General features: G+C 40.1%; 2 protein-coding genes across 2 annotated transcripts; both read right to left on the bottom strand.

Moving 5' to 3' along the window:
* Positions 1 to 14,560: 14,560 nt before the first annotated feature.
* On the bottom strand, positions 14,561 to 21,488 carry LOC133817126 (uncharacterized). Its single transcript, XM_062249535.1, has 2 exons — positions 19,682 to 21,488; positions 14,561 to 15,049 (listed from the first exon to the last, which is right to left on the bottom strand). Exon 1 carries the CDS (start codon positions 20,696 to 20,698, stop codon positions 19,736 to 19,738), a length of 963 nt encoding a protein of 320 aa, XP_062105519.1. The 5' UTR covers positions 20,699 to 21,488; the 3' UTR covers positions 14,561 to 15,049; positions 19,682 to 19,735.
* LOC133817125 (uncharacterized) lies at positions 18,651 to 24,581 on the bottom strand. The gene is made up of 2 exons (XM_062249534.1): positions 22,912 to 24,581; positions 18,651 to 19,164 (listed from the first exon to the last, which is right to left on the bottom strand). Exon 1 carries the CDS (start codon positions 24,067 to 24,069, stop codon positions 22,972 to 22,974), a length of 1,098 nt encoding a protein of 365 aa, XP_062105518.1. The 5' UTR covers positions 24,070 to 24,581; the 3' UTR covers positions 18,651 to 19,164; positions 22,912 to 22,971.
* Positions 24,582 to 26,020: the final 1,439 nt, after the last annotated feature.

Here is a 26,020-nt window from a genome sequence, read left to right as displayed (position 1 = left end):
TCCAAAGTCCCAACGCTGTCCACATATCCTGGTAACTTTGGAAAGGAAAATAGGATAGAAATGCATATGTTATATGTTCTATATGTTATCTTATGTTTCTTGTGTTATGATAAGTGTTATGAAATATGTATGTTTGTAGGCTTGGGCATATGACCCATATGACTAACAAGACCCCAAATAGATTATGGGCATATGACCTACTTAGCTAGTAGGACCCCACTAATCTCATGGGCATATGACTTGTTTAGTCTATGGGACCCCAAGTAATAATGGCCATTATAGTATGTGTATGTAATAAGTGTTATGATATGTCTTTAGGTTTATTATGAAATTTATGTTTATGAACTATATGTTAGATTTTTCCTTGCTGGGCATTAGGCTCATTCCTTTTGTTTATATGTGCAGGAAAATAAATGTAGGGCGGTGAGATTCGTGGATGCTTGGAGATTGTGTATCAGTGATGAACGGATTCAAGGAGTCGAGAGTTCGATTTCGAGGATGTAGTCGTTTATTTATGGTCTTTATATGTATTTTCCGCACTTACTATGTAATCCCTTTATTTTATAAATCATGTTATGTTTTGTTTTTCAAACAATGGGATCCCATATCCTTCTTGGTATTTATGTAAGTAACTCTTATTTCTATAAGTTTTCTAATAAAATTATGGTATTTTCGCAAATGTAAGTTTTAGTAAGAATTTGTATGTATAGTTTCGTTAATGGTCCAAGAGTCTAGAATAGTTGCATCGACCGGCTAGTGCTGGATTACGAGAGTAGCCGTCCTAAGGGTACTGTAGTCATAGACAACACCTTAGCCTTTAGGTCGACCCTCTTTGAGGAGTATGGGACTAATCTCCAGTCGTGGCCCTGCCTTCGGGAGGGTACTGTAGCTCTGGGTCTTAGGCAGTATGTAGAAGAGTCTAGCCCCGAGCTAGATTCGGACCAAGGACCTGTTCCAGCTCGCGAGGTCATTGTCTTAGATTCCCCCGCAGGAGCTCTGGGGTCGATGGTCGTGACCATAGATTCCTCTTCTAGCTCGGGGGGAAGGATCCCTTTCAATATATATACTTGAGTTCTGCTTTGTCCCCCTTATTTTTGTTCTTGCATAAATGCTTACTTGTATACTAATGTTGTCTTTGTTTTTCCAGAGGAAATGTCTCAACCCGGGAACAAAGTCCTGCGAGCTATGTTCACCGGAGGGAACTCTTCTACTGGAGCCTCTGGGCCCAAAATGAAGAAGCTCCGGGTGGCGAAGAAAGCCGCTGGGACCCCAACCAAGCCCCCTACAAAGGGGAAAGACCAGACCCCAGCTGCCCAGGCCAAGGTACCTCCACCTCCTGCCGCAGTGGAGAAGATGCCCCCGCCCCCTCCACGAGCTCCGGCCTTTGTTCGGGATATGGGGGCGGAGCCCGGGATTTTGGCAACCACAGCCCCCGAGGTGCGCATTCCGGTGGACCCCCAGGCCCTGGAGAAAATTTCTGACGTCTTTCGAGGGACGATGTACGAGACGACGATCTACACCGTCGACCACTACTACGGCGCCACCGAAAGGGACCTGCGGGCGATTGAAAGAAGGAGCCCGGAGAGCGTGATGGAGTCTTCACTGGGAATGGCTCTAATGGTAAGCTGGCTTTACATTTTGTACTCTTTTGGTTATCATGCATCGCACGTTCTTTCTATATATTTTTTTTTCTAAGGCAGTGGCCTTTTTGCTTTGTAGGGTACCTTGGCTCTTCACCGGAGCATTTCCAGGTCCAAGGCTCGGCTCGAGGACATGATGGGTGAGCATCATGCTATTTTGGCCGCCCAGCAAACTACCTTGGCCTCCCTAAAGACTGCCCAAAAGTAGGAACAGGAGGCTAAGGATGCCTTGGCGGCCGCGCGAGTCGAGCTGGATGCGTCCCGTCCCAAGCTGCAAGAGGCCGAGGCTAACAAGGCCGCCCTAGCCGCTGTAACGACCGAACTCGAGGAGGCCAAGGCTGCCCGGGCCGCGTTGGACTCTGCAAAAACCGAGGCCGAGGAGGCTAAGGCCGCCTTGGAAAAGGAGAAGGCGGCTTCCAGGTCCGCCATGGAGGACATGCTATATCACTGCTGGGTCTTCAACCCGGACGGCGACTTTTCCTTCCTAGGAGCGGAAGTCTGGGAGCCCTTCCTGGAGGGGTTTAAAGATCGTCTTTAACAAGAGGCGCCCACTGAGACCTGGGAGACCTCTACAGCGGCCGAGCAGGAGGGCGAGACGGCGACCTCAGTGGAGCAGCTCGGTGGAGCCTAGGGCCTTACTTTTTCTTTTTTGAACACATTATTATTATTATTATTTTGTAACTTTTGTATGAGGTTTTTCCACCTCGAGACAATTTTCTTTATCCATTTTTTCTTCTATACACTTTTCTTTTTGTTGGTGCTATGATTGATGCTTTTATACTTTTCTTAGAAAAAACATGTTAACCAATCTTGACCCAACTTCTAAGATAAGTCCCGGTTGCACTCCGAACATTGCATTAAAAACTTAGTTCGCGTTAACCTCTTATTGATATCTCGTGCTTTTTAAGAAAAACAATGATCCATCAATTTGAATTAACTTCTAAGTTTTATGACCTGGTTATGTCCAGGACGTTAGTTTGAAAACTTAGTTCGCGTTAATTTTTATCAATATCTCGTGCTTTTTAAGAAAAGCAACGATCAATCAATTTAAATTAACTTCTAAGTTTTATGACTTGGTTATGTCCAGGACGTTAGTTTGAAAACTTAGTTCTTGTTAATTCTTGACTAATATCTTGTGCTTTTTAAGAAAAACACTGATTAATCAATTTCAATCAACTTCTAAGTTTTGAGCCGACCTGGTTATATCCAGGATAGGACTTAGTTCGCGTTAATCCTTTATCAATTCCTCGTGTTTTTTAAGAAAAACAACGATCAATCAATTTGAATCAACTTCTAAGCCTTTTTAAGGCGACCTGGTTATATCCAGACACCATATGCCCCCCCCCCCCCCAAGTAACTAGGAAAGGGTCTTTCGTGGTTACTTGAGATTACACCCACAAATATTCACAATAATAAACAAAGATTTAATTCTCATTGCTTAAAAAAAAGTGGCCTTTAAGCCTTACAAGGGTGCTACTGATAATATTTCTTCAAATGAATAGCGTTCCAGGTTCGCGGGGCTGCTTCTCCATTGAGCCGAGCTAATTTGTAAGTTCCTTCCTTAATGACCTCGGTGATTTGATATGGCCCTTCCCAGTTCGGTCCCAATACTCCATCTTTGGGATCCTTACCGGCTAAGAAGACTCTCCTGAGGACCAGGTCGCCAATGCTAAAAGCGCATTTTTTGACCTTTGAGTTGAAATAACGAGTGATTTTTTGTTGGTAATGTGCAACTGAAGCTGCGAATCTTTTCGTCTTTCATCAATCAGGTCGAGGGAGGCACAAAGTAGTTCGTGGTTGCGGTCCTGGTCATATGCCTAGACTCTATGCGAAGATACCTTAATCTCGACGGGGAGGACTGCCTCACTCCCAAAAGTCAGGGAGAAAGGAGTATGACCCGTAGGAGTTCGATGCGAGGTCCGGTATGCCCACAGAACCTGGGGGAGCTGTTCTGGCCAGACCCCCTTGGCTTCGTCTAGTCTCTTCTTAAGACTCGCCTTTAGCGTCTTATTGACAGCCTCAACCTGGCCATTTGCCTGGGGATAGGCCACGGATGAGAAGCTTTTCACAATTCCGTACCTTTCGCAAAATTCGGTGAAGAGGTCGCTGTCGAACTGAGTCCCATTGTCGGATACGATTTTCTTGGGTAGCTCGGATCGGCAGATAATGCTCTTGACCACGAAGTCGAGGACTTTCTTGGAAGTGATTGTCGCCAAAGGTTCTGCCTCAGCCCACTTCATGAAGTAGTCGATGGCCACCACAGCGTAGCAGACCTCACCCTTTCCAATAGGGAGGGCGCCAACCAAGTTGATTCCCCAGACCGCAAATGGCCATGGGGACGAGATCATCTTCAGCTCGACTGGGGGAGCTCGGGTAACTGTGGCGAACCGCTGGCACTTGTCACATTTCCTGACGTATGAGATCGAGTCCTTGGACAGAGTGGGCCAGTAATACCCTTGCTTTAAGACCTTTAGGGCCAAGCATTGCCCCCCAGTGTGATCCCCGCAAAAACCCTTATGCACTTCCTGCAGGATGGCATTTGCTTTGCCTGGAAGAACACATCGTAGGAGAGGTAGGGAGTCCCCACGCCGGTATAGCACCCCGTCTACCACCGTATACCTTGGGGCCTGGTACAGTACCCGCCCGCATCATTACGCCCTTCAGGTAGCTTCCCCTCGGCGAGATATTCAAGAATGGGGGTCATCCAGGTCGGCCTGGCGTCGATCATCTCGACCTCCACCCTGACTTCTTCTATACTTGGTTTCTCCAAGAATTCTACTGGCACTAACCCAGAGCCTCCGTCTCCCCGGAGGTGGCGAGCTTGGCAAGAGCGTCTGCGTTTGCGTTCTCCTGAGGTATCTGCTCGATTGAGCCTCGCCCAAATGCGGACAGCTCAACTTTTACCTTTGCCAGGTAGGCAGCCATCTTGGGTCCTCATGCTTGATATTCTCCCAGAACCTGGTTTACCACGAGCTGGGAGTCACTGAAGCACTGGACGGAGCTCGCCTTCAGCTCCTGAGCTATTCTTAGCCCGGCCAACAAAGCTTCGTATTCGGCCTTGTTGTTGGAGGCCTTGAATCCGAATCTCAGCGCCGAGTGGAATCTATGTCCCTCGGGGGATATCAAAATGATTCCAGCCCCGAAGCCGTTCTCATTGGATGAGCCATCCACGAAGATCTTCCATGACGCCTGGGCCGAGGTGAGCTGGTGTGAGTCTTCTACATGATCCTCCTGGAATCCTGTGCACTCTGCTACAAAATCGGCCAGGGCCTGACTTTTTATAGCAGTTCGTGGGGTGTATAAAATCTCGAATTGACTGAGTTCGATAGCCCACTTTAATAGGCGTCCCAATGCTTCAAGTTTTTGCAAAACCTGCCTTAAAGGTTGATCGGTTATGACGTGTATTGAGTGGGACTGGAAGTACGACTTGAGCTTTCGAGAGGCCATGATGAGGCAGAACGCCAATTTTTCCATCAATGGGTATCGGGATTCAGCCCCGAGAAGTCTCTTGCTGATGTAATAGACAGGTTTTTGAACCCGGTCTTCTTCTCGGATCAATACGGCACTAGCTGCATCCTCTGTGACAGCTAGGTAGAGAAAAAGGGGCTCTCCTGCCTTTGGTTTGGATAATACGGGTGGCTCGGCCAGATGTGCCTTCAGGTCGAGGAAAGCACTTTTGCACTCCTCTGTCCATTCGAATTTCTTATTTCCTCGAAGCAGGTTGTAGAACGGCAGGCACTTGTCGGTGGATTTTGAAATAAACTGATTAAGGGCTGCCACCCTTCCTATCAGGCCTTGAACGTCCTTACGCAACCTGGGTGAGGGAAGCTCGAGCAACGACCTGATCTTATCGGGGTTCGCCTCGATTCCTCTAGTGTTGACAATGAAACCCAGGAATTTTCCAGACGCGACCTCGAAAGTGCACTTCTGAGGGTTAAGCCTCATGCTGTATTCTCTTAGTATCTTGAAGCATTCTTCCAGGTCGGAAACATGGTTATCGGCAGTCTTTGACTTGACTAGCATGTCATCAACGTACACTTCCATGTTCTTCCCGATCTGATTGGCAAACATTCTATTCACTAATCTCTGGTATGTAGCACCGGCGTTCTTCAGTCCGAACGGCATGACCTTGTAACAATAGACGTTAGTTGGGGTCATGAAGCTGGTGTGCTCCTGGTCCGCCGGGTTCATGGTGATCTGATTATAACCTGAGTACGCGTCCATAAAGGACATGAGCTCGTGCCCCGCCATGGCATCCACCAATTGGTCGATCCTTGGCAAGGGAAAACAATCTTTGGGGCAGGCTTTATTCAGGTCGGAGAAGTCGATGCAGGTCCGCCATTTCCTGTTGGGCTTCGGGACCAGCACGGGGTTGGCGACCCAAACTAGAAACTTGGCTTCGCGGATAAAGCCGCATTTCTTGAGCCGAGCTACTTCTTCTTCTAAGGCCTCAACCCGAGTAGTTCCCAGGCGCCTCTGTTTCTGGGACTTTGCAGGAACGCTCTTATCCAAATGAAGGGTGTGCATGATGACATTTGGACTGATTCCCACCATGTCCTCGTGTGACCATGCAAACACATCCAGGTTATCCTGCAGAAATTTGATCAACTCCGCCTTCCTCTTGCCACAGAGGTTTTTCCCGAGCTTAACCATCCGTGAAGGATTTTGTGGATTGATATTTACTTCCTCGAGCTCTTCAATAGCTTGGAGCTCGGACTTGTCCTCACTTAGGACGATACTTTCCCCTTCGGCGCTCTGAGGTTTTTCAATCTTAGGATTAGGCAAAGGTTCTTGAGATTCCTCTTCTCCACCTTGGATGGCCATCGTCAGCAGTCCGGGTTTCGATTTTCCCTTCATGGAAATCCTGTAGCATTCCCTGGCAGCAAGTTGATCGCCACAGAACGTGCATATCCCCGTGGAAGAAGGGAATTTCAGCGCGAGGTGGTGAACGGAGGTGATGGCTTCAAAAGCTATAAGTGTAGGTTGGCCCAAAATGGCATTGTATGTAGCGGGGTAGTCGATGACCACGAACTCGAGGAGTTTTGAGACTGTCCGAGGTCCCTCTCCTAAGGTGATCACCAGCTCGATCGTCCCTATAGCCGCTGATCCTTCTCCCGAGAAACCATACAACATCATGGAGGTCGCCTTCAGCTCGGCGACAGTCAAACCCATCTTCTCTAGCGTGGACCGGAATAGAAGGTTTACCAAGCTCCCATTATCAATCAGCACTCTCCTAATCCTCCGATTAGCGAGCTGCACTGCTACGACAGAGGGTCGTTATGAAGGAACTGAACGTGGCTAGCATCTTCTTCCGTAAAAATGATTGGTTGCCTTTCCAATCGCTGCTGTTTTGGCAGGTGCTGCTCGGGGACGAACTCTACTCCATTATGAGCCTTGAGTTCGTTGACGTACCTCTTTTAGGCACCCTTGCTCGTGCCAGCCAAATGCGGACCTCCCAAGATTGTGGATATCTCTCCTTCTATCACTGGAGGAGGGATGTCTTGATCTACCCGAGACCTGGGCTGACTGACTGGGACTTCCAGAGCAGGTCGGCTTGTTGGAACCCTGTTCCGCGCATACTGAGCCAAGGGGCCGACTCTAATGAGAGTCTCGATCTCATCTTTCAGGTGTCTACAATCATCAGTATTGTGGCCAACGTCGTTGTGGAAACAGCAAAACTTGGAGGTGCCTCTCTTCCCCTTCTGGTGCTTTAACGGCTATGGCTTCTTCCAGGACAGAGTTTGCTAGGTAGATGTTCTCCCTAGAGTGGGTGAGCTCCGTATAAGTCACGTAGACCGGCTTAAATATTTCTACGAACTTATTCTTCTTTGGGCCGTGTTGGTTGCCCTCGCCGTTCCCCTTTCTCTTGCCTCCACCGAACTGGTTATTCTGTGTAACGTTCTAGGTCGCTGTCACGACCTCCGTTCCCACTCCAGCGGGCTGCTCAGGGACCTGGCTGGTTCTTGTAGCTGAGGCTTAGGCCTCCTCCAAGTTGATCCACCCTTGGGCCCTATTTAGGAATTCGTTTACTGAGCTGACTCCCTTCCTTTGTATTTTGTTCCAGAGTCCCCCTCCGACGAGGATTCCAGTCCTCAAAGCCATGAGCTTGGAGCTGTCATCTGCGTCTCTGGCCCGAGCAGTGACGTTCGCGAACCTGCTCAGGTAAGCCTTCAAAGGCTCGTCGGGTTGTTGCCTCACGTTAGCCAGGGAGTCGGCCTTGACGCGAGCAGCCTGGGAGGCTCGGAATGCTCTTTTGAAGTCAGTAGAGAAAGTTTTCCAGGAGCTGATTGACTGCTTCTTGTTCTGTTTGAACCACTGTCTGGCCAGCCCAGTCAGTGTGGAGGGAAATATCAGACACCTCAGCTCGGGGCCAATGTTGTGGGCCATCATCATTGTATTGAACATACCCAGATGATCTGACGGATCTCTGTCTCTGTTGAATTTGGACAGGTGCGGCATACGGAAACCGAGCGGGTATGCCGTTGCTGCTATGCTGGGGGCGAAGAGCTCAAGCTCGTCCCCTGAATCATATTCGTCTTTGTAATGCCCCGGATTCCCTAATATGGTTTAATGGCCGGATTAGTAGGACGGGAGGGCCATAACTGTTTAATTATGCTATTAAATGTGTTTATGCATGCTTATGAGAATTATGTTATAATATGATGTTAAATGCCTGCATGCGAGTCCACATTTGTTTACAGGGGTGTTTTGGTAATTTGGCCGTTGAGGGCATAATTGTATATTTGCTTGCATGTCAATGATATATTGTGAGGCCACATTATAATGTGGATTGGTTCGAGTATCTCGGCATGAGACGATCTTTAAATATGATATATCGGTTTGGTCATAACAGGTTTAAGCTCGGGGCTCGGGGTGAGTCTCGGGGTGATTTTAATGATTAGAGAGTTACCGGGGATTTTAGGGTAACGGGATATGAATTATTACTGTTTGAGAATATTGAGATTAGCGGGAATTGGGAAGCGTTAATTATGATTAACAGTATAAGTGGAAAGTGCCAATTTTACCCATGAAATGGATTTAGAGGCTTTAAGTGACTTAAGGGTATTTTAGTCATTTGGATGGATTTATATCACCCTTTAGTTGGCTGTAGAAGGGTATAGAATAAACAGAGCTAAAACAGGGTTTCTCTTTCTCTTTCCTGTACATCACTTCCCTTCATTCTTCTTTTGGTGTTTTTGAGTTCAAAGTGGGGTTTCAAGCTAGGAAATCCAAGGGCTGGGTTGGTGGACTTGGTTCAGCCATTGAAGAAGGTTCAAATCTGGTTTTGAGGTGAGTTTTAGTTATTAGTTTCTGGTTGTGCTCTGTTTTCTTTTGGTTTTTCAGCTTATGAATTCTTGTTGGAAGTTTGGATTTGAAGAGGTTTTGATTGAAGTTTAGCTTGGGTTTTGGTGATGGTGAGTTATGTGTGATGTTTAGAGGTTAAATTGAGTGTTTGGGGGAGGTTTGGAGCTGGTTAGAAGGCTTGGTTCCAAGGGAAAATGCAGGGGGAAAATTGGTGGTGCGTGCTGTCATTTTGGCTGGTCTGGGCTGGGCGCCGCGACCCTTGGTGTCTGGCAGAGAGGACTGCCTCTATTAGAGGGGCGCGACGCGGCACAGTAGGGGAGGGCCGCGGCCCTTAGAGCAATTTTGGCCAGAATGACGTTTTTAGCTTGGGGATTCAAGCCTTAGGCCTCGGGGTTGAACCTAGTACCTGATTGAGTAGTGTTTGATGTCTCGGAGGCTAGATTTTGGTATGGGAATCCTCTGTTATCATTTTTATTGATGGATCCTATATTTTGGTTATGACCAGGTGAATTTAAAGGATGATCGTTCTCAGTGGTCGTTCTTATAATAACTTTCACTCGAACCAGAGGTAAGAAAACAGTGTATGGATACAGTTGCACCCTGTATATGTATATGAAATGCGTAGTTTGTTATTGAAGCATGTTGGTTGATGTATGCGAACATGGATTGCATATTAAATGCTAGAAAATGTTGATTACTTGTTTATGGCACTGACTAGTCAGGGACCGATCCTAAAGTCGATGAACATGCATTGAATGGCACTATGGCATTAATGCTGGACCGACCCTAAGGTCGAAGAACTTATAAGCACTTGCTTGGTCTAAGACCAGATGTTTATAGCCAAGGCATATGGCCCCGGTGACTGTTTGTCACGTGGCTAGGGGACGCTATCCATAGTTACGACTCTAGAGTCGGGAGGAAGGTTATGTTGGTGACTAATCACCATACACCTATCCTGAACAAACTTATGAAAGAACCACTTATCAGTTAAGCCCTAGTGACCCTATCGTCACATGGCTGAAAGGAGCTGTACCCACTTTTGTGACTTTTGCTACCGTCACCTATCTGTTTTGGACTGATAGTCCTGAATGATTATTATGATCATTGTTGATATTATATCATGCTTTATTGTGTTTTCTTGCTGGGCCTTGGCTCATGGGTGCTATGTGGTGCAGGTAAAGGGAAGGAGAAGCTCACCCAACCCTGAGTGGAGAGCTTGGACGATGTTGTGTACATATTGGGCCGCTTGACCACCACGGTCAGGGAGTTCTCAGAGGGACTAGGGGTTTACCCTATTTTTGCCGCTTAGGTCGGCGGGGATTGTAAATTTGAAGCAATAGCGATCATTTTGTATCATGAACAGCTTGTAAACATTTTTAAAGGCTCATGAGCAGTTTATTTACTTAATGAAGTGTATCATTTCCTTTTACTGGTTTTCACCTTAACCTAATAATAACACTTAGACCACGTTTTTAACCAAATGACTCGGGTAGCGGGTCAAATTTCTGGTTCACTGTTCACCGTAACTGTTCTGGGGTAGCCAGGGCGTTACAGTCTTTCTCTTTCTCCGATAGAAGCTTCCTCATTAGCTTCTCCATCTGAGCCAGGCGCTCAAGGGTTTTGTCCTGATTTCCTTGGTTATTCCGGGGCTGTTCAACAGCTCCGGATCCATTGTATACGTTTGGTGGGTTATTGCCCCTCCTATCTTAAGATAGGTTATTTGGGACATTCCCGCCGTTACGTACCTCGGACAGGTCTCCCCCTGAGCGAGCATGGCTGCCACCTCCTACTGGGTCTCCCCTATGAGAGCTAAGGCGATCCCGTAGGTCGCCCCTCGAGGTGGCTTGAGGACTTTGCGCCGAGCTTAGGTGCTGGTGCAGGTCTCCGCCAGAAAGGTCACTCCGGCGACTTCCAGTCCAGTAGCTCCCGTTAGAGAAGCTTGGAACCCGCCTCTGGGGGTGAGGATCTAGGCTTCCTCTGGGCGCCCTGCTACAATGGGAAGGTCCTGCGGATGGCGGGTTTCTCTTGCAGCTTCCATAAGCTGGAATATCTCGGATAGGCCGAGGAGGTGACAGATATCTTATTGGTCAAGGAGGATGTCTGACTGGGGATGCAATCCTTGTTCCGTCAGGGAGGATCAGGTTAGGTGGGGGCTTTTCGGCCCTTCCAACTTGCGGACCTTGCACCTGGCGATCTGGACGAGGCACAGGACGGCTGGCCGGGATAGGCTGGTGCTGTGAGCCCTCCCCGGATCTCCTTCTAGAATTCCCTCGAGCCCTCCTGGGCACGCTCGAGGCTGGCTGTGAGCTGGGAGTTGAAGTTCGGACCGAGCGGCTATACTGTTGTTCGGCCTTGGGTATTTCTTCGAAGTTTGCCTCTCGGCGGTGCGATGAGGGAGTAGAGTTGGACGACGGAGGTCTGACCGAGTGGCTAGGCCTGGACCGATTACCCCGGCGGGACTTACGAGTCTCGCGTTGCCTCTTTCTGATGTTAGCGTCGGTTGTAAGAGGGGGTATTCGGGCTAACAACTCCTTAATCTGCTGATTAGCTTTCGCCAGTTGACTCCTCAGCTGAGCGTTCTCCATCTCTACCACCGTGTAAAAGTCCGGGTTTGGATTAGGTGGCCGGGGTGCCGAACTTCCAGTGTCATCCTGGCCTATTGGCTGCTTGCCCGGCCGCTGCTGAACTTCAAGGTTTTGCTCACCGGAGATGGCGGCATGATGAGCCTCCTGCCCATCATGTTGTTCCGCCTTGTTACCGTGTCTTGATCATGTGGTCACCATAGTTGAATGTTTGCGATAGCACCAATCTAACTAGCTCTCAATGAAAGCACCAAACTGTTGACGCGGTTCTTCGCCAACAGATAATTAAGAAAATAAGATAAAGAGATTAGTTCTTAATAATGAACCGAAACAGATGAATGATCTTAAAATGGACTGATGACACAACTACGTTTTTAGGTGGTTCAAAGGTTAAAATCCTTCTACTCCACCAGCCATTATTATTGCTATGCTTCTGGTATTCTCTTACAGGGTATTTTGTTACACAATAGAATCCAACCCATTGCAATTCCCAGGGTCTCCATATTTATAGGAGAGGGCACCTGGGAGTTGGTAAGGGGGTTATCCCTTGACCTTCTTACCCATCATGTCACATCTGTGACATTCATGATTAATTCCTAAAACCTGAAAAATGAAGTGTGGTCTAGTCAATAGGTAAGGGGGATAATGGGCCGCACGGCCCAACCCAGTCGTGGGTGCCTGAATACGCACGTTCATGCTGCGTGTCCGAGAATTCAGGGATATATCAGACACGTGATTTCTGATATGTGCACGTTTACATTGCGTGGTTGACTTTATAAGGAGTCACGGCTTCCCACTCCAGCTCGTACCTCGAGCTAGATGCCTTCTTGGCTTGCGGTCTTCATATCCCTGTCTTGGCCCTTAAATAATCTTGGTTAACCTTTGGTTAACTCGAGCTAAAGAGGTAGGACCTTACAACAGCAGCTCCGGCCACGTGGCATCCACGTGGCTGATATAATTATGCCATATTTCATCTCGCTAATAGCCCGTGGAAAATCAGGGCGTACAAAGCGTATATCGAAGAAAAATACAGAAGCTCGAGCAAAAATGACCATACTAGGAGGACACGGTTCCAAATCAATCGTTGCCCATGTTTATGATCACATAAATTATAATATCCAATATCCTTACATTTTCGAAAATATTATAAAGGTCACAATGTTTAAATAATTTGTCTTTTTAGATGGACCCGTCTACTGGCGAGCTTCCGAGCATGATCGACACATTCGAGCACCTCCACAAGAAGAAGGATAAGTGGATTAGTGATGTAGCGGCGACAAAACATGTAAGTTGCATAACCTTAACTAATTTATGATCATTTAACTTTAAAAAAGTTTAGTAAATATTAATTATTAATTGGTTGGTATCAATTAGTAATTATTTATTAATTATTAATTAAATTTTTAACAATTTAATCTTTATAATCTATGTGCCAATATTTTTATGATTAATGATTGTGGACTAAGATAAAAAAAAAATGTATCTAATGTTGTCCCCATATAAGGGAGCTTGTGGGCTAAGTTAGTTTGTTCATGAAAATCCATATCTAAATCACAACACATGCAAATATAGTTGTTGTATATGTTTAGAGACGTAAATTCCCCATTAATGGAATTAACTGCTCTTACTGTATATATCAACAATATCTTCATGTGTTTTGATTTAGATATGGATTTTCATGACCAAATTAACTTTAGCCCACTTGCTCCCTTATACAGGAACAAAATTAATTACATTCTTTTTCAATCACTGGTCTGCAGTCATTAATGATAGGATGTTGGCAGATAGATAATAAAGTTATATTTTATATGTTGTTATATTAAAAATTTATAAGTTAGGTTTTCAAATAATGTTATATTGGAATTCGAGATACGTGTTTTTTATTGTGCAGACTGAGATGACCGAGCATCGAGCATCACAGAGTTCGACCCCTGTATCATCTGCTGCTTCTTGTGTCGACGATAATGTCGACAGTCAGTTCCCGCCTGATATGGATATTGTCACGGATGTCCTTGGACCCCGCTCGCGTTATAAGAAAGGGTTTAAGGGGTTGCCTAGGTTGAAAGCAATTGGCGCAAAGAGGGCAGCATCTTCGTCAACTTCTCAAATGTCCGGGCAATTGCCACCTGAAGTGGACACCATTTTGCAGCAAACTCAGGACATTATGCTGGAAAATCAGAACCTAAAGAAGTATACGACTAAACTTGAGAGTCGTCAACGGCGTCAAGATGTCATGCTCAGTACTTTGTTGAAGCAGGTTGGTGTATTGGCTCCTAGTTTTACTGTCGACTTACTAGAACAGGATCCGGACGAGGACGATGATGCTCACGAGGGCAGGGATGATGACGAGGGCAGTACACATTTGTAGAACATTTTTATTTATTTATTTAAAGTTTAATTTATTAGAGATTTAATTTACTAAACTACTTTTATATTTTCATGTTTGGTGAAGACAATAAATATTAATAGTTATAATTTTTATTTATTTATTTATAAAATTGTAATTTTAATTTTATTTCTAATTAATAATATTACTAAAAAATTAAATAATTATTAATATATCAAAATCGAAATTTATTAATTAATATTGATATATTGAAAATAAAATTAGTAATATTATCAAAAAATTTATTTAAAAAATACTTTTACCGGCGCAAAATTATGTTGGCAAAAGTCTCAACCTTTACCGGCGCAATTTTGCGCCACTAAAAGAGTCATCTTTTGCCGGCGCATCTTATGCGCCGCTAAAAGTGTTTTCCACAATAACGTGACAAATTTTTTTCCTGGCGCATCCTTATTTTTCGTCGCCAAAATATATCATTGTTGGCGCATTACGTTTTACATCGGCAAAAGTGTCATTATCGACAGGGGTACATTGTGACTTTTGCATCGGAAAAACCTAGAGGGCTTTTACCGGCGCAATTCCTTACTTTTGCCGGCGCAAGTTAAACAAGAAATAGTTCAAGTGAGAGGTGTGTGTATTAGTTGATGCATATGGGTCAATTGAATACACTGATTTCCATTTAAAAAAAAAAAAAAAAACTTGTCACATTTAATAAAAGTCAGACATTGCACACTTCATCATACACATGTATAACACAAATTATAGTTAATACAGTACGTATAAATTTTCCAATACGCACCTACAATATATATCAATATGTGATATTATATGTATATATATGTAACGTACCAGACTAAATATTAGTGCATGAGCAGGGCTGTTTACGTACATAAATCTGGTACAGAATTTTGCACAAATTTAAAGCAGTGTAGCCATAAAAAAAGCTTCAATTTCTGGCACAAACTTGATGAGCTCAACCCTAGCTGATCCACTTCTCTGCTGTTATTTTGCTTCCATGATCAAGCTATATAGTCTCTATATATACCTTACTTAATTTTCATTAATATATATAAGTATATATATATATATCTACACTTACAAGACCGATCTTCAAGTTCGATCAATATTCTTCGAAATCCTCACGATATTTAATTATCAAGTCTCCTCTTTGAGAAAACCTTCAAACAACAACACCAATATTTATATAAGAATCAGCAAGAACTATCTTGTCCTCATATATAAAACTAAATAAGTACCCTAATTTATATAAACTAAGAAATTTTAAAAAAAAATTAAAGCTTGTCCATATCTTATCTTTAGAACAAGACAGGTCGTATAATTTTCAAATCTTGTAACAAATGATACGTATAATCTTCATATAGAGATAATATAATTTATATATATATATAATGATAAAGAACATTAAAAAACATCAATATTAATAAAAATATATACCATGAATATCGCTGGTCCAATCAATATATAGTTAGTAAATTATAATAATTCTATTATTATACTTTTCGATGGCTTTCAGTGATACATGGATTTGTCTCTTTCCTATAAAGTTTTTTTTTATTATTATTATTTCTAGTTTTTAATTTTTAAAAACAAATCTAGAAATGGTCTAGGTTCCCACCTTTAATCCTAACATGAAAATATTCTAATTAAGCAATAATAATTGCTTTGGTGTATGTGTATATTGTTGTTTTGTTAGTGCTAATCAATGGTTGATACAGTTGAATTTAGATATTTTGTGATATATAGTTATAAAAGTAGATAAAGCAAAACACGACAAAAAATTTAATACAAAAGATCTATGTGACAAAGACATGTAATCCTTGGAAAGCATGACACACATGTAATCCAGTTCATATGTCACCTTATCAAACTAAACCTAAAAAGATAAGACACAAACCCATAATTAGAGTCATATATAAATATATTAATAACAAAACTTTTTTATTAGATTTTTCTTCAAAAAAAATGTCTTATATTTGCATACCTTTTATGTTTTCCGGTTCATGAATAGTTTTTGGAACGATTTTTTTTTATGACTGTGTAGATTGTAGCTATTTAGAGCATCGTACAAATTTTCAAAAAATTCCGAATACTTCACAGTGCTGAAAACTAGGTTTAAACAAGATATTTTCCACATGCATTAAAAAATTAGTCACGCGTATAACAATCTGTTTGAATTTAGTTTTTGACACGGTAAATTATTCGAAATTTATTGAAAATTTACTGTATGCTATAAATTACTACAATAAACACGGTCATAAAAAAATTACATCGAAAACTATTCACGAACAGAAAATACAAAAAATATACACCGGTATATACTTTCATAAAAGTATCTTATATATATTTATATATATATACGTCAATTTAATATAAAAGTTATTGCCTATAGTTCAAATCTACATATGCATCAATCACCCACTACAATAAAATCTCATGTCTTTAGTCACAGAATAATTTATGATTAAGAATAAAAATTCTGTAATAAACTATAAAAAGATTATCAATCAAAGTTTCTAATTAGCTAGTCACACAAGCTAGATATAATTATTATGATATATTCCTAAAAAGTTGTGACTATAATTATATATTAATTGATCACTACTAGTAGATGCTGTTTTTTAGTCACAAAATATTAGAAGTTTATATTGTGACTAACAAGTAATATTTAACAATATTATAATATGTAACATGAAGAACAAATATATATACACAGAATTGTTTGTACATAGAAACTAAGCAAAAACTACTTAATTTTAAAACAAAGACAAGAAAATTGTACCTCGAGATGGATCCCTAGCTACAACTTGCAATCTATGCATGCCCCCCCTAAAATTTTCTAAACATTTTAATATAATGTATTTATTTTAAAAAAAAATTAAATGTATATGTACATAAGATCCATACTGACCCACTTAAAATTTTAAAAAAAAAATTCATACAATTATATATAAAAATTAAATTTACCCCTCTTTATAAAAATTCTGACTCTGTCGGTGTTACTATTATGTAAAACCATCACCAAGTTGTATACTCTATTTATAGGTAATAACACAATTCAAAGTGGGACACCTCAAGTTAAAAAACCTCTTCAAATATTTCCCCAAAAAAGAATGAAATCTTCTGATTATTATTATTATTATTATTATTATTATGCATGGATAATATTTTTTAAAATAATAATAAAAGAGAACCCTAGCTAGCCTAAAACCATCTAAAAAAACCAACCTATATATTCATTTTGTTTTTTAGCTAGTGATGCAATGTACTTTAATTGCCACCTGGTGGCGGCTAGCTCATATACGACACCATACTTTAGCCAATTTTCATTATATATTTTATGTTTCGAGCAATACTAGAAACACTTGTCCACAACAACTACAAATCACACCAACTTAATTCTATGACATATATATGATTTTAAATCATATAAGATTCTAATTTGTTGTATTTATATATACTTTACATCTTAATAGTTTAGACAATCAAAAATACAAAATTTGTCAACAAAAAAAAAAAACTTACTTAGTCAAAAGAATAATTAATTTTTGAATAATTATAAAAAAAAGAGTAGCATTACACACTTAATTCACACATAAAATACACACACTGTGATGTGTTCTAATTTTTAATCACACAAATTAAAAAAAAATGTCCCGCGACATAAAAATATTGTATGAATGGTATTAAGAACACGTCACAGTATGCATATTTTGTGTGTAAATTGAGAATGTCTTTATCATAATTATGCCATTTTTAAACTAAAATTTAAAATGGTAAAAAATAATATATAAAATAACTTATGATTAAATATTTATTTAAGTTATAATAATTTAGTAATTGCAACTAAAACTGATATTTAATATATATAAAATAACTCATGTATGCATGATCATGAGTTAGAGTAAGATACTAGTAGTATTAAAAAGACTTGTTGAAAAAGAATAATATTCAAGGGACACATCTAATCAAATATATATAGTCCTCATATACTCAAATAAAAAATCTAGAGTGTTGATAAGAAGCCATAGCAATCCCACCTGTACTATATGCCACTTTATAAGATATGCTATAAATGTACAGTGTGTAAGCTAAGACGTGCGGGTCTACCACCTTTCAGATCCTCCCTATTTAATATAGGTACGTACAAATATATATATATATACACATTTATACATAGGATTGTAAAATGGTTTATTTTTTAGAGTGATTCTATATTCTAGTACATTTTTAAGAATTATTTGTAAAATAATGTCTCAGATACCTAGACAAAAATTTAGACAGGTAATCAAAAAATTTAAAGTCAAAAATTTTAGATAACTGGTCAAAAAATTTAAATAACTAATCGAATTTTAACCAGACACAATTTTACAAAAAATTATCTAAAATAGTTCAAAGTATATAAAATTACTTAATAAAAAATATTATTTTCACCTATATATATACTGTACCTCTAATGAGGTAGATTTTTTATGTTTATTTACTAAAATTAACCCACACTCTTAAATACATAAGGTTATACTACCCAACCCTTGTTTATAATTACATTAACAAAACCATTTATGTTTGTGTTTTTGTTTATAATGACACCATATATCTAACTAAAAGGTGATATATATATACATATATATATATATTACAGCATTTTATTCTTTTATTATATATAAAATTTAGTATTAAAAGTTTTATGTTAATTTATCTTTTTCTGTTATCACTGTTCATGTATCAGAACCCTCGAAACTAAAAATTTAATGCCATGGGTTCAGACCATCATGCACCACATCACATGACACCATCTGATATAATATAGTGGGAAATTCTACATCTAAGTTGATATTTGTTCTTAGCTGGAAAATAAATTATACCATAATTTTATTTATACGACGGTGTATGTTGTAGTTATAGTAAGTATCTCATCAGTTTTCAAAAAAATTTAAATAATTTATAATGCAAAAAATTAAAGTTCAAAATAATTAGTTACACGCGTATATAGAACAAACACGTGTACAATTGACTATTTGAACCTTATTTTAAACATCATAAAACTATTCATAATTTTTCAAAAATGAATGAGATATCTGCTATAATTACAATATACACCGTCATATTAAAAAATTTGGGTTATAATTTGTGTGCGTGTCAAAAACAAAGATACTCCTACTAATAGGTTGCTAAATTAGCACCCTATCATAGCATTTCCAAAATATATGTATCCAAAATATTATATGGGCCACCCAAATTTATCTTCAAAATAATTATCCAATAACGTACGTACCTGCCACAGAAAACAATATACCAGAAAAACACTACATCAGTATCAAGCCTGAAAATATTTATAATACAAAAGTAGAAACAAAGTAGTAGTAGTTTTATTACTCAAAATTTACATGTAATGACATTCAACTTTCGAAGAATTTAGGTAATTAACTTTCATGGTCGAATTGTTATCTTTTGTCACTTATCAATCTCTTCTACCAATAAAGTGACACCTAAGCTAGTTCAAAAAAGCAAATCTAGTACTACTCTGATCTCATATAAACTTACTAGTTGAAAAACCAACCACGATTCCATTTCTACTTCGACAAATGAGGTATTGCCATGAACACACTCAAGTAAATCTACTTTGTCACATATTCTAGAATATAGTTTTTTTTCACATTTTTATCTCTTATATAACTATATATATATATATATTAAAGATAGATACTCAAGCACCATTGGATGACAACAAAACCAACCTCCACAAATTTGTGCCAAGTGTTTGATTATTATTACTATATATATTTATATACCTGAATTCTGATCTCATTGTAGATAAAACTCAAGAAGATGTTAAAAGATCAAGATCAACGGCCCAAAGTGAGGGCAGCTTCAACGTCTAGTCTCCATGCAAATCCTCCACCGTCCATTCTCCACAAGTCACAGGGAACTATTATTCGTGAGTACTTCTCATTCTCCATTCCACCACCAAATATCGTGTAATGCAGCTTTACGTGTCCAGTGAGACTCGAATAAAAGGACGGTAACTTCTCTTTAATTACCAAAACTACCATTATCTCCGGTGACAGCCCGTCATTTTCACCTTCCCTCACAACCATGCTTCTAAAAGCTCCGTTTACCCACAACACGCTGTTGGAACCGTCCGATATAAACCCCGGACACGTGTCAATCTCTAGATTTCTCACTCTCTCCACGTCCGTACTCCCGTACCCTTGATGGTTATTATTATCGTGATCGCGTTCACGATCGTCGACCGTGCATGTGGCTGTCACGCTCTCAACCGTCACCCAAGTGTGAACCACAAACGAACCCCTCCGATCTGTCACCTTAGACTGACCATGGCTCTCTGGTTTTTTCCAGTCTAGCCACGTGCGTAGGTCCCGATGATTAGTGTCCCCGCTATTACTACTACTGCTGTTACTAATGAGATCTAACCCGTTCACTACCGAACGGTTCAGATCACTTTTCTCTGGCAACAGTTGCAGCGTCACCGTACGATCATCATCAACAACATCAAACTTAGGGTTCCCGGTATTTTCCCGAGATATCGAAGACTTTTTCTTTCTCGTATAACCACTATTCCTACGAACCCTAACGTACTTTCTCTTCTTTCTCATCATCCCCTTAGAATAAAGGGAGCTCTTGTTATCAGATCCCAAGCCAGTGCCAGAAACGACGTCGGATCCCGAACCCGAGGGTTTCGGTGCAATCGGCCGGAATCTAAGCATTACCGGGTTTATCACTGACTTATCGTGCGCAGTCCCAGCGCATCTTATCATCATGCCCCAGCTTTCTGGGCCACCGTTCATCCTATCGTGCGCAACCACCACCCAACCTAGGGCAATATACCTAGAAAGCTTTAGTTTCCATATCTGTTTTTTTTTTTTCTCTCTCTAGCTCTCTCTTTCACTCAGAGTCTTTTTCTCTAAGATGGAGCGTTTCGACAATAATCATAGTGAGTGGGAAGTTAGAGAAGGACACGTGGCTTAGGCTTTAACCCGGGAACAGCGACTTGACCCGATTCGTTGGCATTATTGTCTTTTAAAAAAAAAAGAAAAATCAGATGATAATAGAGAGGGTGGAATCCGGCGTAATTGAGCTCAGAGTATGGTCCCACAGGTTGACCAATCAGAATCGAGAAGGTGTCCAGCATTGCCGAAAGGGGTTGTACACGTGTTCCGACCTCGGACGTAGCGTAGTGGAAAGTGTCTTTGGAAAGGTTCGAGAAATATAACACGTGGTTTTATTCTATTAGCAGAGAACAACTAAATCGGTTTCAAACAAATGAGGTGAAACACAATCGTACTCTAAAAAAGGGACCGTGAGACACACGGCTAAAGGAGAAAGGGCCACGGAAAGGGAATGGAACAAGAGAGAAGAACACGCGCCGAAGCGTGGAAAGGGAATGGATTTATTCTTGAAATTCCTTTATGTGATTGGTGGGTGTGAAATGAGGACGCGTGGTTGGCCTGTGACTATGTGGATCTTGGTCTAGATTTTTGACGTCATCTTGGGAAAGCAACTGTTTTTTTTTTTTTTGTTGGGTCTGGTCACGATGAGAAGTCCTCTAAACACTGCCACGTAGCAGTGTTATCCATTTTTTTTTACTGTTGTGAAATACCTGATTACCAAAAAGACTTAACACTCAGGGTAACTAGCGATTAGAGTGAATAGAAGGTTTTATTACACTTTTCTATGACGAGTAAACATCAGTAAAATATTCTGATGTTAGTTTGTAAAGTATATTATTTCTTATTTACTCATTAAAAAAACACATTACGTAACATTATTGATATTGGGTAATATTGTTCAACTGTAGTGGGTAAAGTAAGAGTAACACGCCAAACACATAAGAGAATTGAGACAAAATTCTCTCACTTTCAAACATCCTATCGTACTTGGAGAGAGAACTGATAAAGCTGATGAGAAAAAAAAAATAAAGTAAAATTTTCATCCTCGAGTTAAATATTGTTTAATTCATACGAAAAACATTGACATAGACTTTCGTTGACTTTGGTATCAAATGTATAAGTTTTTTCTTTTGTAATTGAGAGTCCAAAACCATTACTTCTTTGAACTACCGTATATTCAAAATATTTTTATTGATAGTTATTTAAACCGAACATTTATACAAGGTGGCCCACATTAGTTATTATAAGCTCCTTCTAAATTCTGTGAGCCTATTTTTCTATATATGAATCAATTTATAATATAAAAGAACATACAATTCAATACACATAAATAGCTTGTTTGACAATTTATTAAATGTTTTTTTTAGGTTGTTAATAAATATTTATAAGGTATAATTAATAGCATGACTTAACAACAACACACTCGTATTACTTATTTTTCGTACACCTTTATATATATATATACAATGGTATTGTATTTATATATAAGTTAATTTTCAAATAGTGTGTGAATATGTCTGAGTTGGCTTAATTACAACAACTCAAGAATCCGCCAAATTCAAGGCACCTACCTAATCACATATGTCTAATATTTTTCTACTTTGTTTTTTCTTGTAACCTAATAATTTAGTTAAGACATAAGATACGAATTAGATACAACTTTATTATTAAGAATGGACCTACATTGACATATGGGGTCTATTATCCATCTATCTATATAAATATATATAGACACAAAGAATAATCTTCGCCAATATGCACTTAACATATGCGGAAAGTGAGTAAAGCATAAACATTACAAGCCTCTACTAGAACTTAGCTAGTTTTACCATTTATATTTACTTATTTACAGCCCTATTTCCTTTCACTTTTTCTTTTTCTTTTCTACTTCTCCTTTTGGGACCTCTACCAAAAATAGAAAAACACATTAGACGTCGCTATAAATCCCCTCTTTACCCTTTATGTGTTCATCTCATGTGTTTAGGGAGAAAATTTATTCTGGTTTTCACAGGAGTGACATAATACACCTACTTACATATATATATATATATTATATAGATATATACACACACATAATTATTTGGGTCATTTCATTTCATATATATGTATACCTGATAATAACGTCCACTGATACCAGCTCCTTTATTCTTTAATTGCTAATCTTCAATCAATCAAAACCCCAAACCCAAGCTGAGAGCTGCCTTGACGTCGAGCCTCCATGCAAAACCACCGCAGTCCATTCTCCAAACATCACAAGGCATTATCTTCGAACACTTCTCTTTAGTATTCACTCTCTTATACTGAACCCTAACTCGACACGTGAACGCCGGGCCCATCAGGCCCAACTCCGCCCTGCTGGGATTATTATTTTTATTTTTCATATTATCATTATTATTATTCGTCACCAGCCAAACCACCACCTCCGGCCACCACTCCACCTCCTCCTCCTCCGCTACCATCTTTTTAAACGCATCGTTTACCCACTCCACCTTGCTAAAGCAACCGTCCGACACAAACCCGGGACACGTGTCCCTCTCTAAATTCTTTATTCTCTCCACGTCCGTACTCCCCAACCCTCGTACATCCATGCACGTGTCTGTCACGCCCTCCACCGTCACCCACGACTCCACCACCTCTCCCACCGCCTCAGCCGCCGCTGGTCCTGACCTAACCACCACACCGCTCAGATCCAAAACCTCATCGGTCGTAGCGTTACAGTTTTTATAACAATTATTATTATCCTGTACGGCCGTACAGTACTGGTTGATAATACGCCAAGATCCAGTACCACCAGTACTCCTTGTTAAATCTAGACCGTCAGATTTCTCCGGCATCAGCTGGAGCGTGACGGTGGTGGTGGTGGAATTCAAACCATCTCCTCCTTCTTCTCCACAAGATCCGTTGATGTTATAACTATTATTCGTATCCCTTCTCCTAGGGTTTTTATCTTTATTATCTCTTCGAACCCTAACGTACTTTCTTTTCACACGTTTAGTCGTCCGGAGAACCGATGACATGTTCTCCGCCGGGTTCCCACCGGGATAAGATCCTCCGGAAACCGGTTTGGGAGCGATCGGTCGGAATCTGAGCATAACCGGGTTGATTATCGTCTTATGCGAACTTGCCTGAAAACTCGCCACGTGCCATCCGTCACGACCGTCCATCACTCGACCTTGATCGAACCCTCTTCTCCTTTCTCCTTCTCTGTTTTTTTCCCTTTCTCTCTCTCTGATCTTTCTGATCTCTCTGTCTCTTTCTCTCTCTTCCATCCCCGGAGAGCGATAATCATAGCTGTGGCGCGGTGGCTAGGTGAGCACTCAACACGTGTCTAGGGCTACACTTTCGACAGTGTTCCATTCTCATTGGTTTAAATTAGAAAATAAATATTTTAATTATTTAAAAAAAAAAATTTCCTAAGTGAGTAGGACCCACCAAAAAAGTGTTTTTTGCGTATCTAGATTTATGAATCGAGGCCTCTTAATTGGCTCTGATATTGGACCAATCAGAGTCGCGTACGTGTCCGGCACTCCTTAAAAAGAGGGACACGTGGGCTTTGTAGCGGGACGAAGCATAATTTCCCTCCAACCGAAGTAAAAGAAAAGGAAGTTCGAGAATATGGACACGTGTGATTTTTCCATTGGCTAAGAACATCTATATTAGGTTGGAAATGGATTGGATTGTACTGTTAAATTAATCACGCGCTATCTTTTGCGCGTGTTATCACTTGGGGGATATTTTGTCTAGTGCTTTGTATTGATTGGTTTTGATGAGTGGATCCCACTCTTTCTAAATGAAAGAAATTTGGTTTCTTTTTTTTTTATATTAAAAAAAAACTATAATAGAGATAACTAAAGGACACGTGGTGGCTGGGCCTGTAGGACATTGACAGAAGAACTGAATTGAAATTAGCTTTATTGCTTTTTTCTTTGTTTTTGGTCTAAAAGATTATGATGACTTTAATTAAACCAACCAGTAATATAGTGATGTGTATAAATGTACATGGGAAATTAGAGAGCATAATGATTAATTTAAACTTTTTCTTACAATGCTTTTATAAAGCCAGAGTAAGTAACCATATATAATTTGTACAAAGAAATGCATGATTGTACTTTTATGATAAAACAATTACTTGAGCTCCAAAACTCTAAGATAAGTGATTACTTTTAGGATGTGTTTGGTAGGAGGAACAAAATTACCTGATTAATAGGAATGTATGGAACATAATATGATTTTATGGAAATTTGTAAAATTGTGTTTGTTCATGTATGAGAATCTTACACCAAACAACCAAACAATGTGTACAAATTTTTTTTAATGTTTGGTTGACCACTAGTAATTCAAATAGTGATTTTGGTGTATAAATCGGTAACGGTTTTCTTGTCCTTTATTGAAAAAGAAAAAGAGGTTCGACATTCCTTTCTCCTGGGTTGTATCAAGGTTGTGTTGCTGGATTTGGAGATCAAAGATGAAACTTAAGTAAGTTGAGTAGTAACCAAAGAATTTTATCTGATAGTTGTGCCAGGTTAAGGATGAATGTTGTAAATAGATGGGGAATTATTCATTGATATGTATTGGGAAATTTGAGTATTTATGCATAATATAAGTGCATATATCAAAAAAATATCATTCTTTAATATCATTCCAAAATAATACTAGTATTTATTTGGTTTCCAAAAATACCCTTATCATTTATTTTGCCTCCATACGTCTTCTCTCTTGGGTCACCTTTATTCTTTGGACATTATCTATAACACCCCAAGTTGCTAATAAGGTTTAGGACCTTGATTAGCGTGCCTAGAGAGCAATAAGTGAATTCACATGATAATATATGAATTTGATGAATATGTGACTAGAATGCATGTTTAGGTGGTATAAATATGCATGTGGGCCCCGTTTGTATGTTAGGGGTAAACTAGTAATTTTAGCCCGCTGAGGGCATAAATGTGATAATTGTATTATGTGATTTGTACCACGTGAGTGTGGTGATATTAATGTGATGCACGTGCCGAGATGGTCCTAGGGAGCTAGTTAACTTAAAAGTCACAACAGGATTTTATACCCGGCTCGAGATGAGCCTAGGGGTACTTGTTAAGACTAGTTTTGGTATGTTTTATGGCATGTTTTAAGAGGCAATTTTAATCTTTTATTTGGTTTTGTGCGATATTATGCCGGTGTTTATTGTGTTTTCAGGATTAAGTGTGGTTATGAAGGAAAAAATTT

This window comes from Humulus lupulus, chromosome 2 (assembly GCF_963169125.1).
Source record: "Humulus lupulus chromosome 2, drHumLupu1.1, whole genome shotgun sequence".
NCBI lineage: Eukaryota > Viridiplantae > Streptophyta > Magnoliopsida > Rosales > Cannabaceae > Humulus > Humulus lupulus.
The sequence above is the reverse complement of the archived record's forward strand: the minus strand, read 5'-3'. Positions and strand labels throughout refer to the sequence as shown.